The following is a 13,702-nucleotide window of genomic DNA, read 5'->3' on the forward strand; positions in this document are numbered from 1 at the left end:
AGTACAGCCCGGAGGACATCCGATGATGTCAGCGCGCACGAGTGACACGCACTTTGGAGTGCAGAAGAAGCCCGACTTGGCAGCCGGCCTGGCCAGGTCGGGCTCGCCACCGGAGACCACCGGGAGCCTGCGGAGCTGCGCCGAGGGCACCTCCTGCCTGCCACGGGCTGGAGGAAGCCCCAGGTAAGTGGATTTGGATTTTTATTTTTTTTATACAGTCCCTGAACCTTCCCTTTAAGCTGCACTGCTAAAGCAGCATACCTTAATGTGAAGGAGCAGCCACTAAGTATGCCTTACATAGCAGCGCTCGCTGCTATGTAAAGAGCATGCCTTCATTAGGAGCGTGCCTTCCCATTTATAGGAAGATACGCTCCTATCTAAGGAAGGCACGCTCCATACATAGCAGCGAGCGCTGCTAAGTGAGGCATGCTTAGTGGCTGCTCCTTCACATTAAGGTATGCTGCTTAACAGTGCAGCTTAATGAATCAAGCCCAATATGCCAACATATGATCCTGTGGGAGGCAGCACCTACGGAGTCATTGGCATAGCGAGGCCCGGTCGTTCTCCCCCCCCCCCCCCCCCCGGAGTACTTCATTGGGATTCTCTGATTTCCCCATCGTATTCCTGTCACTCTGCCGCACTACCACCAACAACGTTTAAAATTCCTGCATCGACCATCGACTTACACTACTGCCATGGTTGCAGAAGTTGGGCATTAATTCGCTGTTGACTTTGCAGGGGCTGGCGAGGGGATCGAGCCCTTACGGTGCAACCCGGCACGATACAGTAAGTGTGCTAGCCTTATTACCTTGCATTGTCAATGCCTTACCTTGCAGTAAAACAGGGTGACGCAACAAAGGATTTCAATGCAAGTGTAAAAGGGGCCTGAAGGTTCCAGGCTCTGAGTCTGACAGACAGGCTGTGAGAGAGCGTTGCAAAGGAGAGGTGATGCTCGTGAGAACTAAGCTAGAGGACAAAAGAGTCTCCTGGGAGGAGCAAAGTTTCCAGGTGCAATGGTATCGGGATACTAAGGAGTAATTGTATGGAGGTGACAACTTATGTAGAGCTTTGAATGATGGGACGAGGAGTTTAAAGGATAACTGAAGTGAGAGGTATATGGAGGCTGCCATATTTTTTTTCCTGTTAAACAATACCAGTTGCATGGCAGCTCTGCCTGGTCTATTTGGCTGCTGAATAACACCAGAACCAAGCAAGCAGCTAATCTTGTCAGATCTGACACTGTCAGAAACGCCTGATCTGCGGCATGCTTGTTCAGGGTCTATGGCTAAAAGTATTATAGGTAGAGGATTAGTAGGGCTGCCAGGCAACTGGTATTGTTTAAATACAATAAGGAAATAAATATGTCAGCCTTCTCACTTCAGTTGCCCTTTAAACTGGTTCCTTTGGGGTAATAGATAGCCAATGGTGAGATTGGCAGAGAGGGGCAGCATTAGATGAGCAGGAGTTATACAGTGTGACCTCCACTGGACTCTGCCTGAAGTTATGGGACCTCCGATACACATAGCGTGTTTGTCATTGGCTTAAAAAGGGTGGGGTAATCTGCAATGATTACAGTATAACAGCACAGGCCCCACCCCCCAGAACTACCCACAATACCTGGACAGTGTGGCGGTCACTGCTAGTCTGGCGGCTGTTGGATGAAATGGAGGTTGGTGTGTCGTTCTCCATATTGGCGAGGCAGATGTGTGATCAGTAGCAGAATGATGGTACCTGCGGAGACATAAACATTATGTGGAGCATCGCCTGATGTCTCATAGCTGATAATTGAGTAAATCTGTGTGAAGAGATGACAAAAGTGCTGTATCCCGATGTGTGTATCAGTACATACAAGGGGTGCTGTTAAGCTCCTGGCTTTGCCCCCTTCCAGGAACTAAGTCCAAAGAAAGCTAATTAGCCAAAAGCTTACTTTGTATTTACCTCTAAGTTATCCAATAAATGGTATCATCCTGATTCAAAACTTCTTGTTCCCCTTCCAGAAGAAATAGACAAAACGAGTGTGGGACAAATGACGGCCCAATATCTTCGTATGTAACTGTGCAAATTTCAGGTATTTGTGATTATTAAAAGAGATTTTTTTTTTTAGTGAGAAGCTGTGATGAGGCACAAGCAAGTTTCACGTTGGAGTTACGGGCCATCATGAAGTTTTTGTTTCTCCAGGGAAAGTCAGCAAAGGACATTCGCATGAGATTTCACAAAGACTAAGGGACAAGTGTCCTTTCCACAGCACTGTCAAAACCTACATATCCCATTCCAAGACTGGGCACTTGCGGTTGAAGATGAGCTCCGCAGTGGGTGCCCCCAACCTCAACTGACCCGGCAACCTGTGATGCAGTCCATGAGCTGATTATTGAGGAAAAGCGAATATCCACAAAAAAGATAGCCCAGATACTGGACATCTCACAGCATGTTGGGTTTGTTATCACCACTATCCTAGACATGCTTTCAGTGAAGTGGGTGCCGAAATGTTTGAACAGTGATCAGAAGAAGGGACAAAGCTGTTTTGGCCCATTTTGAAACATCATAAGACTTTGTGGCTGGGTTAGAGACTGAGGATAAAAACTGGCTCCACATCTATGATCCTTGAACCAAGAAACAGTCAAAGGAATGGCATCACAGTGGGACACCTTGGCCAAAAAAGTAATGGAGTTCATTTTCTGAGACAAAGATGGTATTCTGCTCGTGGACTACCTACCGCAGAGCTCTAGTATGACCAAACAGTATTACGCTAACCTCCTAGAATAGCTGGAGTAGGCAATCAAGACGAAATGCCATGGAATGTTGACCAAAGGTATCCTTTATTGGCAGGACAATGCACCTGTGCACACATCCAATGTTGAGGACCCTGGGTTTCCAAATGGTCCAGCATCCCCTCTAACCACCTGACCTGGCCCCTTACGACTATTATTTGTTTCCAAACTTAAAGAAACACCTTAAGGGGCAATGTTTTGAGGACAATTCTGATGTCAAACAGGGTGCGGAGAGCTGTTTTTAGGCCCAACCAAAATACTTTTATTTGAATGGTCTATAAAATCTGCAACTACGCTGTACCAAGTAGATCAGTCTCAGGAAAGAATGTGTTGAATAAATGTTATTTTATAGCCCTCTTCTTTCTGGGCAAAGCCAGGAACTTATCAGCACTCACTTGTATGTGTGCTCGGAGGAGTCAAACAAGGTCTGAAGGTACTGTCTTGAGTTGTGTAAGGGAGGAATTTTGGTCAATAAGGGAGGCAATGAGGTGAGTGAGGGAGGAAGTGCTGTCGGCTCAGTGAATGAGAAAGACAGTGCGGTCCATGAGGTGAGTGAGACAATGAGGTTGGTAAGGGAGGCAGTGTAGTCAGTAAGGTGAGTGAGGGAGGCAGTGAGGTACATGAGGGAGGCAGTGAAGTAAGTGAGGGAAGCAGTGACGTGACCGAGTGGGTCAGTGTAGTCAGTGAGGTTAATATGGGAAGCAGTGCAGTCAGTGAGGGAGTGAGGCGAGTAAGAGAGGTAGAACAGTCAGTAAGATAAATGAGAGTGTAAATGAGGTGAGTGAGGGAAGCAGTGAAGTGAGTGAGGGAAGCAGTGGGGTGAGAGAGGGAGGCAGTGCGGTCAATAATGTGACAGAGGGAGGCAGGGAGGTTAGTGAGGGTGTTAGTGAGGTGAGTGAGGAAGTGTAGTCACTGATGTGAGTGAGGGAGGCAGTGTAGCCAGTGAGGTGAGTGAGGGAGGAAGTGCAGTCAGTGAGGTGGGTAAGAGAGCAGCATTGAGGGCAATGAGGTCGGCAGTACGGTCAGTGAGAGAGCCAAAGAGGTGAGGGAGGGAGGCAGTGCAGTCATTCAAGTAAGTGAGGGAGGCAGTGTAGTTAGTAAGGGAGGAAGTGCAATCAGTGAGGGGGGCAGTGAGGTCAGTGATGGAGGCAGTGCGGTCAGTGAGGTTGGTCCGGAGGCAGTGCAGTCAATGAGGCAGGCAGTGAGGGACACAGTACAGTCAGTCTAGCAGGGAGAGGGGGTGAATCTGTAAACATAAGGGTCTCACCAGTCACAGAGTCCTCCGGCATCTCTCTCTATTGTTCAGCTCTCTGGCGGACATCCCTCCTGCATCTCACATCCACAGCAGCCTCATTTCCACATGATTATGATGCTGCCTGGCAACAGCCAATGAGGGGGGATTGTGTATGTGGCTGTGATGTATGGAGCCGGCGTGTCACTCCTTCCACCCTCTCCCCCCACAGACCCTCCTCCGTCTCTATACATCTATATATACATGTCCTGCTGCCTCCTCTGATTGGATAATCATGTCAGTCTATGCTCAGCATGTAAAATATGTTATTATCAGTGATGAGCTCTTAAGTGCAACGATACCCAGTGACATCACAGCTGGGGCCGATGATATGATCTCACAACACTGCACCATTGCTGCTTCCAGATATATTTCTATGTTTGCTGCCAGAAAAAGAGGAGGAGGTGCAGCCAATGTGCAGCTTAAAGGACAACTAAAGCCAGAGGGACATGAAGGTTGCCATATTTACTTCCTTTTAAAGAATACCAGCTGCCTGGCTGTCCTGCTAATCCTTTGCCTCTAATACTTTTATCCATAGATCCTGAACATGCATGCAGATCAGATGTTTTTGATTGAAGGGTGACTTGATTAGCTGAATCATTATTTCAGGTGTGTGATTCAGACACTAGTGCAGCCAAAGACAACAGCAGGACAGCCACGCAGCCGGTGCAGTATCTGATCATGCTTCCCCAGAGCTGCCTTAGCGCTGGGTTCACACTGCAAGAGTTTTTCAACCGCTAAGGGTAATTTTGTATAAAATCACATCGCTCAAGTGAGAACCCACACATAGCATTACATTAGCAAGAGCTTTAAAAATCACAAGCACTTAGAAAAAGCTCTTACAGTGTGAACCAGGCCTAAGGGCTGGCTCACACGGCTTCTGCCGAGCTTTCGCTAGGCGCCACGTTCAAACGCTGGCAGTTAAATGCTAGCTTTTGAAGAACCTGGGGGTGACTTGCTCCACATCCTATGGTCATGTCCCAGGATCCAGCAATACTGGAAGAAGGTTCATTCCTGGGTGGGAAAAATGTCTTCCATCTCGCTACCATTCTCACTGAAACTTACCTACTCCATGACGTCCCCTTATCTTTCAAGTCCTACAAACAATGCATACTTGTCCACCTGATAAACGCTGCTAAAGCAACCATTCCCTGTCTATGGAAAACCACAACCTCCCCCACGATTAAGCAATGGTGGGACAAGGTTCATTTTATTGCCGAGATGGAGGAGATTATTCTCACAGCCCAAGATAGGTCTGATCAATACGTTAAAACTTGGGCCTTATGGTACGATTTTAACCTCCTGGGCGATAATCCCGAGCTGGTGGGCCGATTTGTATAATTTTTTTTTTTTGTTACACGCAGCTAGCACTTTGCTAGCTACGTGTAACTTCCGATCGCCGCCGCTCGCCGCCGATCCGCCACTACCCGCCGTGCCGCGCAGCCCCCCCCCCCCTCCCCGACTCCTTGCACAGCCTGGTCAATCAGTGCCAGGCAGCGCTGAGGGGTGGATCGGAACTCCCTCTGACGTCACGACGTCCATGACGTCGGTGACGTCATCCCGCCCCGTCGCCATGGCGACCGGGGAAGCCCAGCAGGAAATCCCGTTCTGAACGAGATTTCCTGCTTACTCGGATCGCCGAAGGCGATCGGAGTGGGTGGGGGGATGCCGCTGCACTACGGCTATTATGTAGCGAGCCCTGGGCTCGCTACATGATTTAAAAAATAAAAAATTTATAAAAATAGTGCTGCACCCCCTCCTGGGCGATATAATTGTATCGCCCAGAGGGTAAAAGACTCCCCAGAGCACAAAAGTGTTTTCCCAACACCCTGAACCTTTCAGGTTCTTGCCCTTATTTCTAAACAGTCAGGGCATGTTCACACTTATAATCGCAAAACGCCGGCGGTTGCGGGAGTGATTTTCCCACGATTAACGCGGGAAAATCACTGGACACTGCGGCGGTTTTGGAGCTTTGATGCTTTGCGCGCTAATCCCGATCGCTAATCGCGGAACGCTTGTCGCCGGCAAACCGCTGCATGCAGCGCAGTTGCGGTTATCGCTAACTGCAACCACGGCAGTGAGAACACTGCCACTTGCTACATTGTGTAGCGGTTTGCCATGAGCGGGAATCGTGCGATTCCCGCTCAGGTGAGAACGGGCCCTAATCCTGATGACACATCTGCGTATGAAAATTAGCCTCAGCCACTCTTCAGACCATGTAATCTCTAATCTGCTTGTATTATTAATCTTTATACGCTTAATTCTGTACCCTGTGGGTAATGTAAACTCAATTTCCTTTGCTTATGTTATAAGCACCCTTCCTTGTTATAATATTTGCTTATATCTTGTATTGCTTTTTGAGCACAATAAAAACTTGAATGTGAAAAAAAAAACGCTAGCTTTTGAAGACTTTTAGGAAGTGTTCAAGGCTAGCAGTTCTGGTCTCTGCTATTGTTTCCTGACGTTTACCGCCTCTGAAAGCAACATAATGCTTTAGAGACTAGATGCAACGCTGGGAGCTACCGCCAGGCTTTCATGACAGCCTGCAAAAGCCAGCTCTAAACGCTCCCATTCACTTAAATAGGACAGCGGTAGATCCCAAAAAACGCAGCATCTTAAACACCGCGTTAAACGCCACCAAAACGCCAGTGTGAACCAGCTCTTACTCACTAGACCTAACTCATGGGAAATGTAAAATTCACCGCAAATTTCTCAGCAGCCATGCCTCCTACACTCCCTAGAGGGTATGGAGGGGACCCCCCCCCCCCCCAACTATCTTTGTGCCAAATTGCACGCCACAAACCCCACTGGTTCCCAAGATAAAGTATACAAACCTGTCTTGTGAACCAGCGGGACTGGGGGGTTGCAATTTGTAATGGGGGGTCCTCTCCATACCTCCCAAATTAAGGGAGTGTAGGAGGCGTTGCTGTGGAGATATCGCTTGCAGCATAATAGAATAGGAAATCTCACAGCACAGGATTATACTGCTCATGTGGGGCACCGTAAATTTAAGCACCAGTATGGCTTAAAATGAAATAAATATGGCATCCTCCATATCCCTCCCACTTCAGAGGTACTTTATGATGCAGCAAATACGTCTCTGAATGTTCCAATCACTGCATGGGGGAGGGGGCATCCTGCCAGCCATAGGTAGGCCACATGGACATCTTATTTATTTAAGTATTTATATAGCGCCGACATATTACGCAGCACTGTACAGACTATATTGTTTTTAGAGATGGCCCGACCGGTTCGCCCGCGAACTTCGGTGGTTCGCATTGAACCGCGAACTATATGCGAGTTTGACCCGCCCCCTATACTACATCATTAGGGTCAACTTTGACCCTTTACATCACAGTCAGCAGACACAGTCAGCAGCCAATCAGGCTACACTTCCTCCTGGACCCTTATAAAACACAGGCAGGGTCAGCCATTTCACTCACTCGTGTGGCTGCAGCAATTAGAGAGGGGAGAGAACCTGGCTGCTGACATAGGGAAAGCTTAGTTAGGCTCGTGTTAGGCTTGTTAGGTTGCTCCTTCTCTGATCGTATTGCTAAAAAGCACTCTTCATCCTCAACAACTCTTTTGAAAGCTAATGTTGTTCTTGTGATCTATTTTTTGTGTGTGTGTGTGTGTGTCCCACAGACACTTGTGTTGCATATACAGCCCTGTCAGTCAGTCGCAGCTGCTGGTGGGACCTTGGGTAATTCCTACTGTGCCACTGCCAGGCCCAGCACATTCAGTGACTACCTGTGTGTGTGACAGCTGCACATTTGTAATACCAAACACTGCATACCTACCTGTTCAGTGCACCTACCTACCTACGTGAGCGCACGCAGTGTGACTGCACCTGTTCACCGTACCTGTGTGTGTGACAGCTACACATTTGTAATACCAATCACTGCATACCCACCTGTTCAGTGCACCTACCTACGTGAGCGCACACAGTTTTATATACCACTAGTCACTGCACCTGTTAACGGTACCTGTGTGTGTGACAGCTGCACATTGTATTGCTACCAGTCACTGCATACCTGTTTACTGCACCTATGTGACTGCACATTGTATTAGTCAAGTCAGTGTATATCTTTCATTTCATCCCCCCAATATGGGCAAAACAGGCAGAGGCCACCTGGCAGGTCTGTTCGAGGTCGCGCTGTCGTGATTTCATGTGGCCCTGGACCAAAGTACAGTGTTCAGAAGGCGCATGCCATCAACCCCCAAGATTGTCAGGACGTAGTTGACTATTTAACACAGAACACCTCATTTTCCTCAGCTTCCGCATGGAAGCGTGACATATCTTCCTCCTCCTGCTCTGATTCTGGCACCCCACTTAACACTCAGTCGGCCGCCACCACCAACGTGCCATCACCCCAGGGCTTAGCGGTGTGGACATTTTTTTTGTGTGTCTGTCTCAGATGAGACCAATGCCATCTGTACTCCCTGCAACCAAAAATTGAACCGCGGAAAGACCAAGACTCGCGTAGGGACAACTTCCTTATGAAGGCACATGATGACAACGCACAAACTGCAATGGGATGACCACCTGAGGAAAAGCAGCACACAAAAGCAAAGCCACACACCGCAGTTGAAGATAACAGGCTGCAATTATTTTTCAAAAAAGGTGATACCCAAACTGTTGTCAATTGTTTTGTCACTAACTGTCCCTCAGAGGGGCTCACAATCTAGTCCCCACCATAGCCATATGTCTATGTATGTATCATGTAGTGTATGTATCATAGTCTAGGGCCAGTTTTGGGGGAAGCTAATTACCTTATTGGGGTGTGGGAGGAAACTGGAGTGCCCGGAGGAAACCCACATAGAGACGGGGACAATATACAAACTCCTTTCAGATGTTGACCTGGCTGCGTTTTGAACCAGGGACCCAACGCTGCAAGGCGAGAGCGCTAACCACTAACTTATCCATGATATACACTGGGAAGACTCTCTAGAATGGAGTAAGGGTTTGTTCACACTAGGGGCTTGATTCACTAAACCGTGATAACTGATACCACGGTCGCGCTAGCATGTTGCGCGCGTTATAACGCGCATAATGTTGTTCATGCGCAATCGTGAATTTTTGTGCAAAAATGGCAGCGAAACTTCACGATTGCGCGCAAAAAACTTTACACGCGTTGTAACGCGCGCAAAATGGTAGCGTGACCGTGATAGCAGTTATCACGGTTTAGTGAATCAAGCCCTATGAGCGCTTTGGATATTTTTTAAGCGCTGGCGAGTTTAGAAATCGCCCTAAAAGTGTTTGTGCAATGATTTCCTACAAGAGTTTTCCCATGTGTGCGTTTACATTTTATTAAAATCGCAAAAGTGCTACATGTACCATTTTCTGAGCGCTTTAGCTCAATGGAAGGTATAGGGAAATCACAAAGCGCTTGAAAAAGCGATTTGTATAGCGATTCCTGAGCACTTTTATGAATAAATACATTGTATTTATTCCTTTCTGGGTCAAAGAGTTACTTCCTGACTGACCTCAGGAAGTGAAAAAGCGCAAGGAAAAGCGTTTTGAAAAAATCTCAATAACCGCTGGGGGTTTTCATTGCATTCGTCGATCGTCCTGAAATTGCCCGCCATTACCGCTGCGCACCCGATCGAGCAAGTCGGCCCGACATCTTGCAGCATCTGCGATCAACTTATGTGACCAATTTTGTCCTGAAATTGGTGGCATTGTCGGTCGAGCATGCGTTTGGCGGCACAGGTTTTCATCCAATTCGATTATAATAATGGAATCGGATGGTTGATCGGACGCCAAGTTGCCTGATGTATGGCCACCTTAAAAGTAGATTAATGCATCCTGCAAGGCCAGATTTTTTTTCTCTGGTTGCTTGACACTTCTGGTTAACTGTGTTCTGGATATCAGGCGTCTTACTTGTATTAACCCTTACAACCAAAAGAGGAAGAGCGTAAAGTAGAGACACTCGTATATCTCAGCATGCCACATGTCATGTCTGCATCACTGTAGGTCACATGGTAGGAAGCTTGAAAGAATCCTACCTCTTTGGACCAGAAACTGATGACTGCCCCATTCTGAGATAGCAATCTATAATGGAAGGTCACTAATGCCCTGGGAAGATGCCAGTATGACCATACAACTTCTCTTCTCATTTCCATTTTGTTCCAGGAATGTCTCTGTTTTGCTTGACTATTGCTGATATCACAGTGCCTTCTGGTGGCAGTGCCTTGCCTGTGTGAGCTGGTGGTTGGTAAAAGTGATATCACAGCACCCTCTGGTGGCAGTGACTTGTCTTTGTGGGCTGATGGTTGGTAACAGTGATATCACAGCACCCTCTGGTGGCAGTAACTTGTCTTTGTGGGCTGATGGTTGGTAACAGTGATATCACAGCACCCTCTGGGGGCAGTGACTTGTCTCTGTGCGCTGGTGGTTGATATCAGTGATATCACAGCACCCTCTGTTGGCAGTGACCTGTCTCTGTGGGCTGATAGTTGGTATCAGTGATATCACAGCACCCTCTGGTGGCAGTGACTTGTCTCTGTGGGCTGGTGGTTGGGATCAGTGATATCACAGCACCCTCTGTTAGCAGTGACTTGTCTCTGTGGGCTGATAATAGTATGAGGAACAGAGGCGCCAGCAGAATAAGGGCTGGTTCAGATGGACGTTTGGAGGCGTCGCGTCGCGTTTAGCAGCGTTCGTGTGCGTTTGGATGCGGTCGCGTTTTTTCTTCCCCTAGAGGGACATTAGCCGTCGCGGTTAACCTCCCCTGAAAGCTACATGTAGCTTCCAGGGGCTCCTTGAACGCCAGGGAAAATCGGGACCCAAACGCCGCGTTTGTGTAAACGCGCTTGAAAGCTTGGTACAAACGCTCCCATTCACTTGAATGGGAGCGTTTAACACCAAGCCCTGAACGCTGGCTGTAAACGCTCTGCAAACGTCCGTCTGAACCAGCCCTAAAACTGGATAAAATTCTCAAAAATTGCTTGGAGGAAGTGGTGGGTTTATCTCCAAAAAGCAGACACGAAATACTGTCTTAATAGTAACAACACATTTATTATACGGTACCCCAAAGGTGCAGCGCGTTTCGCAGGCCAAGCCCGCTTCATCAGGCAATAAATGTGGACAACAGAATTTCGGCAGTCACGAGTATAGCGCCTCAGTGCCTTCTGGTGGCAGTGCCTTGCCTGTGTGAGCTGGTGGTTGGTAACAGTGATTTCACAGCACCCTCTGGTGGCAGTGACTTGTCTCTGTGGGCTGATGGTTGGTATCAGTGATATCACAGCGCCCTCTGGTGGCAGTGCCTTGTCTCTGTGGGCTGATGGTTGATATCAGTGATATCACAGCACCCTCTGGTGGCAGTGACTTGTCTCTGTGGGCTGATAGTTGGTATCAGCGATATCACAGCACCCTCTGGTGGCAGTGCCTTGTCTCTGTGGGCTGATGGTTGATATCAGTGATATCACAGCACGCTCTGGTGGCAGTGACTTGTCTCTGTGGGCTGATGGTTGGTATCAGTAATATCACAGCATCCTCTGGTGGCAGTGCCTTGTCTCTGTGGGCTGGTGGTTGGTATCAGTGATATCACAACACCCTCTGGTGGCAGTGACATGTCTCTGTGGGCTGGTGGTTGGTATCAGTGATATCACAATACCCTCTGGTGGCAGTGCCTTGTCTCTGTGGGCTGATGGTTGATATCAGTGATATCACAACACCCTCTGGTGGCAGTGACTTGTCTCTGTGGGCTGATGGTTGGTATCAGCGATATCATAGCACCCTCTGGTGGCAGTGCCTTGTCTCTGTGGGCTGATGGTTGGTATCAGCGATATCACAGCACCCTCTGGTGGCAGTGACTTCTCTCTGTGGGCTGATGGTTGGTATCAGCGATATCACAACACCCTCTGGTGGCAGTGACATGTCTCTGTGGGCTGGTGGTTGGTATCAGTGATATCACAATGCCCTCTGGTGGCAGTGCCTTGTCTCTGTGGGCTGATGGTTGGTATCAGTAATATCACAGCACCCTCTGGTGGCAGTGACATGTCTCTGTGGGCTGGTGGTTGGTATCAGTGATATCACAGCACCCTCTGGTGGCAGTGACATGTCTCTGTGGGCTGGTGGCTGGTATCAGTGATATCACAATGCCCTCTGGTGGCAGTGCCTTGTCTCTGTGGGCTGATGGTTGGTATCAGTAATATCACAGCACCCTCTGGTGGCAGTGCCTTGTCTCTGTGGGCTGATGGTTGGTATCAGTGATATCACAGCACCCTCTGGTGGCAGTGCCTTGTCTCTGTGGGCTGATGGTTGGTATCAGTGATATCACAGCACCCTCTGGTGGCAGTGCCTTGTCTCTGTGGGCTGATGGTTGGTATCAGTAATATCACAGCACCCTCTGGTGGCAGTGCCTTGTCTCTGTGGGCTGATGATTGATATTAGCGATATCACAGCACCCTCTGGTGGCAATGACTTCTCTCTGTGGGCTGATGGTTGGTATCAGTGATATCACAGCACCCTCTGGTGGCAGTGACTTCTCTCTGTGGGCTGGTGGTTGGTATCAGTGATATCACAGCACCCTCTGGTGGCAGTGACTTGTCTCTGTGGGCTGATGGTTGGTATCAGTGATATCACAGCACCCTCTGGTGGCAGTGACTTGTCTCTGTGGGCTGATGGTTGGTATCAGCGATATCACAGCACCCTCTGGTGGCAGTGACTTCTCTCTGTGGGCTGGTGGTTGGTATCAGCGATATCACAGCACCCTCTGGTGGCAGTGACTTGTCTCTGTGGGCTGATGGTTGGTATCAGCGATATCACAGCACCCTCTGGTGGCAGTGACTTCTCTCTGTGGGCTGATGGTTGGTATCAGCGATATCATAGCACCCTCTGGTGGCAGTGCCTTGTCTCTGTGGGCTGATGGTTGGTATCAGCGATATCACAGCACCCTCTGGTGGCAGTGACTTGTCTCTGTGGGCTGATGGTTGGTATCAGTGATATCACAGCACCCTCTGGTGGCAGTGCCTTGTCTCTGTGGGCTGATGGTTGGTATCAGCTATATCATAGCACCCTCTGGTGGCAGTGCCTTGTCTCTGTGGGCTGATGATTGATATCAGCGATATCACAGCACCCTCTGGTGGCAGTGACTTCTCTCTGTGGGCTGATGGTTGGTATCAGTGATATCACAGCACCCTCTGTTGGCAGTGACATGTCTCTGTGGGCTGATGGTTGGTATCAGTAATATCACAGCACCCTCTGGTGGCAGTGACTTGTCTCTGTGGGCTGATGGTTGGTATCAGCGATATCATAGCACCCTCTGGTGGCAGTGCCTTGTCTCTGTGGGCTGATGGTTGGTATCAGCGATATCACAGCACCCTCTGGTGGCAGTGCCTTGTCTCTGTGGGCTGATGGTTGGTATCAGCGATATCATAGCACCCTCTGGTGGCAGTGCCTTGTCTCTGTGGGCTGATGGTTGGTATCAGCTATATCATAGCACCCTCTGGTGGCAGTGCCATGTCTCTGTGGGCTGATGGTTGGTATCAGCGATATCATAGCACCCTCTGGTGGCAGTGCCTTGTCTCTGTGGGCTGATGGTTGGTATCAGCAATATCATAGCACCCTCTGGTGGCAGTGACTTGTCTCTGTGGGCTGGTGGCTGGAAAGAAATGAGGTTGTTTCATGTCCAGATCA

At 48.9% G+C, this 13,702-nt stretch overlaps 1 protein-coding gene across 5 annotated transcripts in view; it reads right to left on the reverse strand.

The window, feature by feature from the left end:
* The window catches only part of PHC2 (polyhomeotic homolog 2), a 317,874-nt gene that overhangs the window by 97,796 nt on the left and 206,376 nt on the right, over window positions 1-13,702 (reverse strand). For 3 of the 5 annotated variants that reach the window (XM_068241609.1, XM_068241610.1, XM_068241612.1), the window contains one exon: window positions 1,618-1,731. The exons of 1 other annotated variant lie outside the window; for it this stretch is intronic. In XM_068241609.1, coding sequence (XP_068097710.1) covers window positions 1,618-1,689 — 72 coding nt within the window. In that variant the 5' untranslated portion in view covers window positions 1,690-1,731. Of the gene's footprint in view, window positions 1-1,617; window positions 1,732-4,035; window positions 4,120-13,702 lie in introns of those variants that run through there. One more of the 5 variants, XM_068241611.1, reaches the window with a different exon arrangement.

The sequence above is a fragment of the Hyperolius riggenbachi genome, chromosome 6 (genome assembly GCF_040937935.1).
Source record: "Hyperolius riggenbachi isolate aHypRig1 chromosome 6, aHypRig1.pri, whole genome shotgun sequence".
Classification (NCBI taxonomy): Eukaryota; Metazoa; Chordata; class Amphibia; order Anura; family Hyperoliidae; genus Hyperolius; species Hyperolius riggenbachi.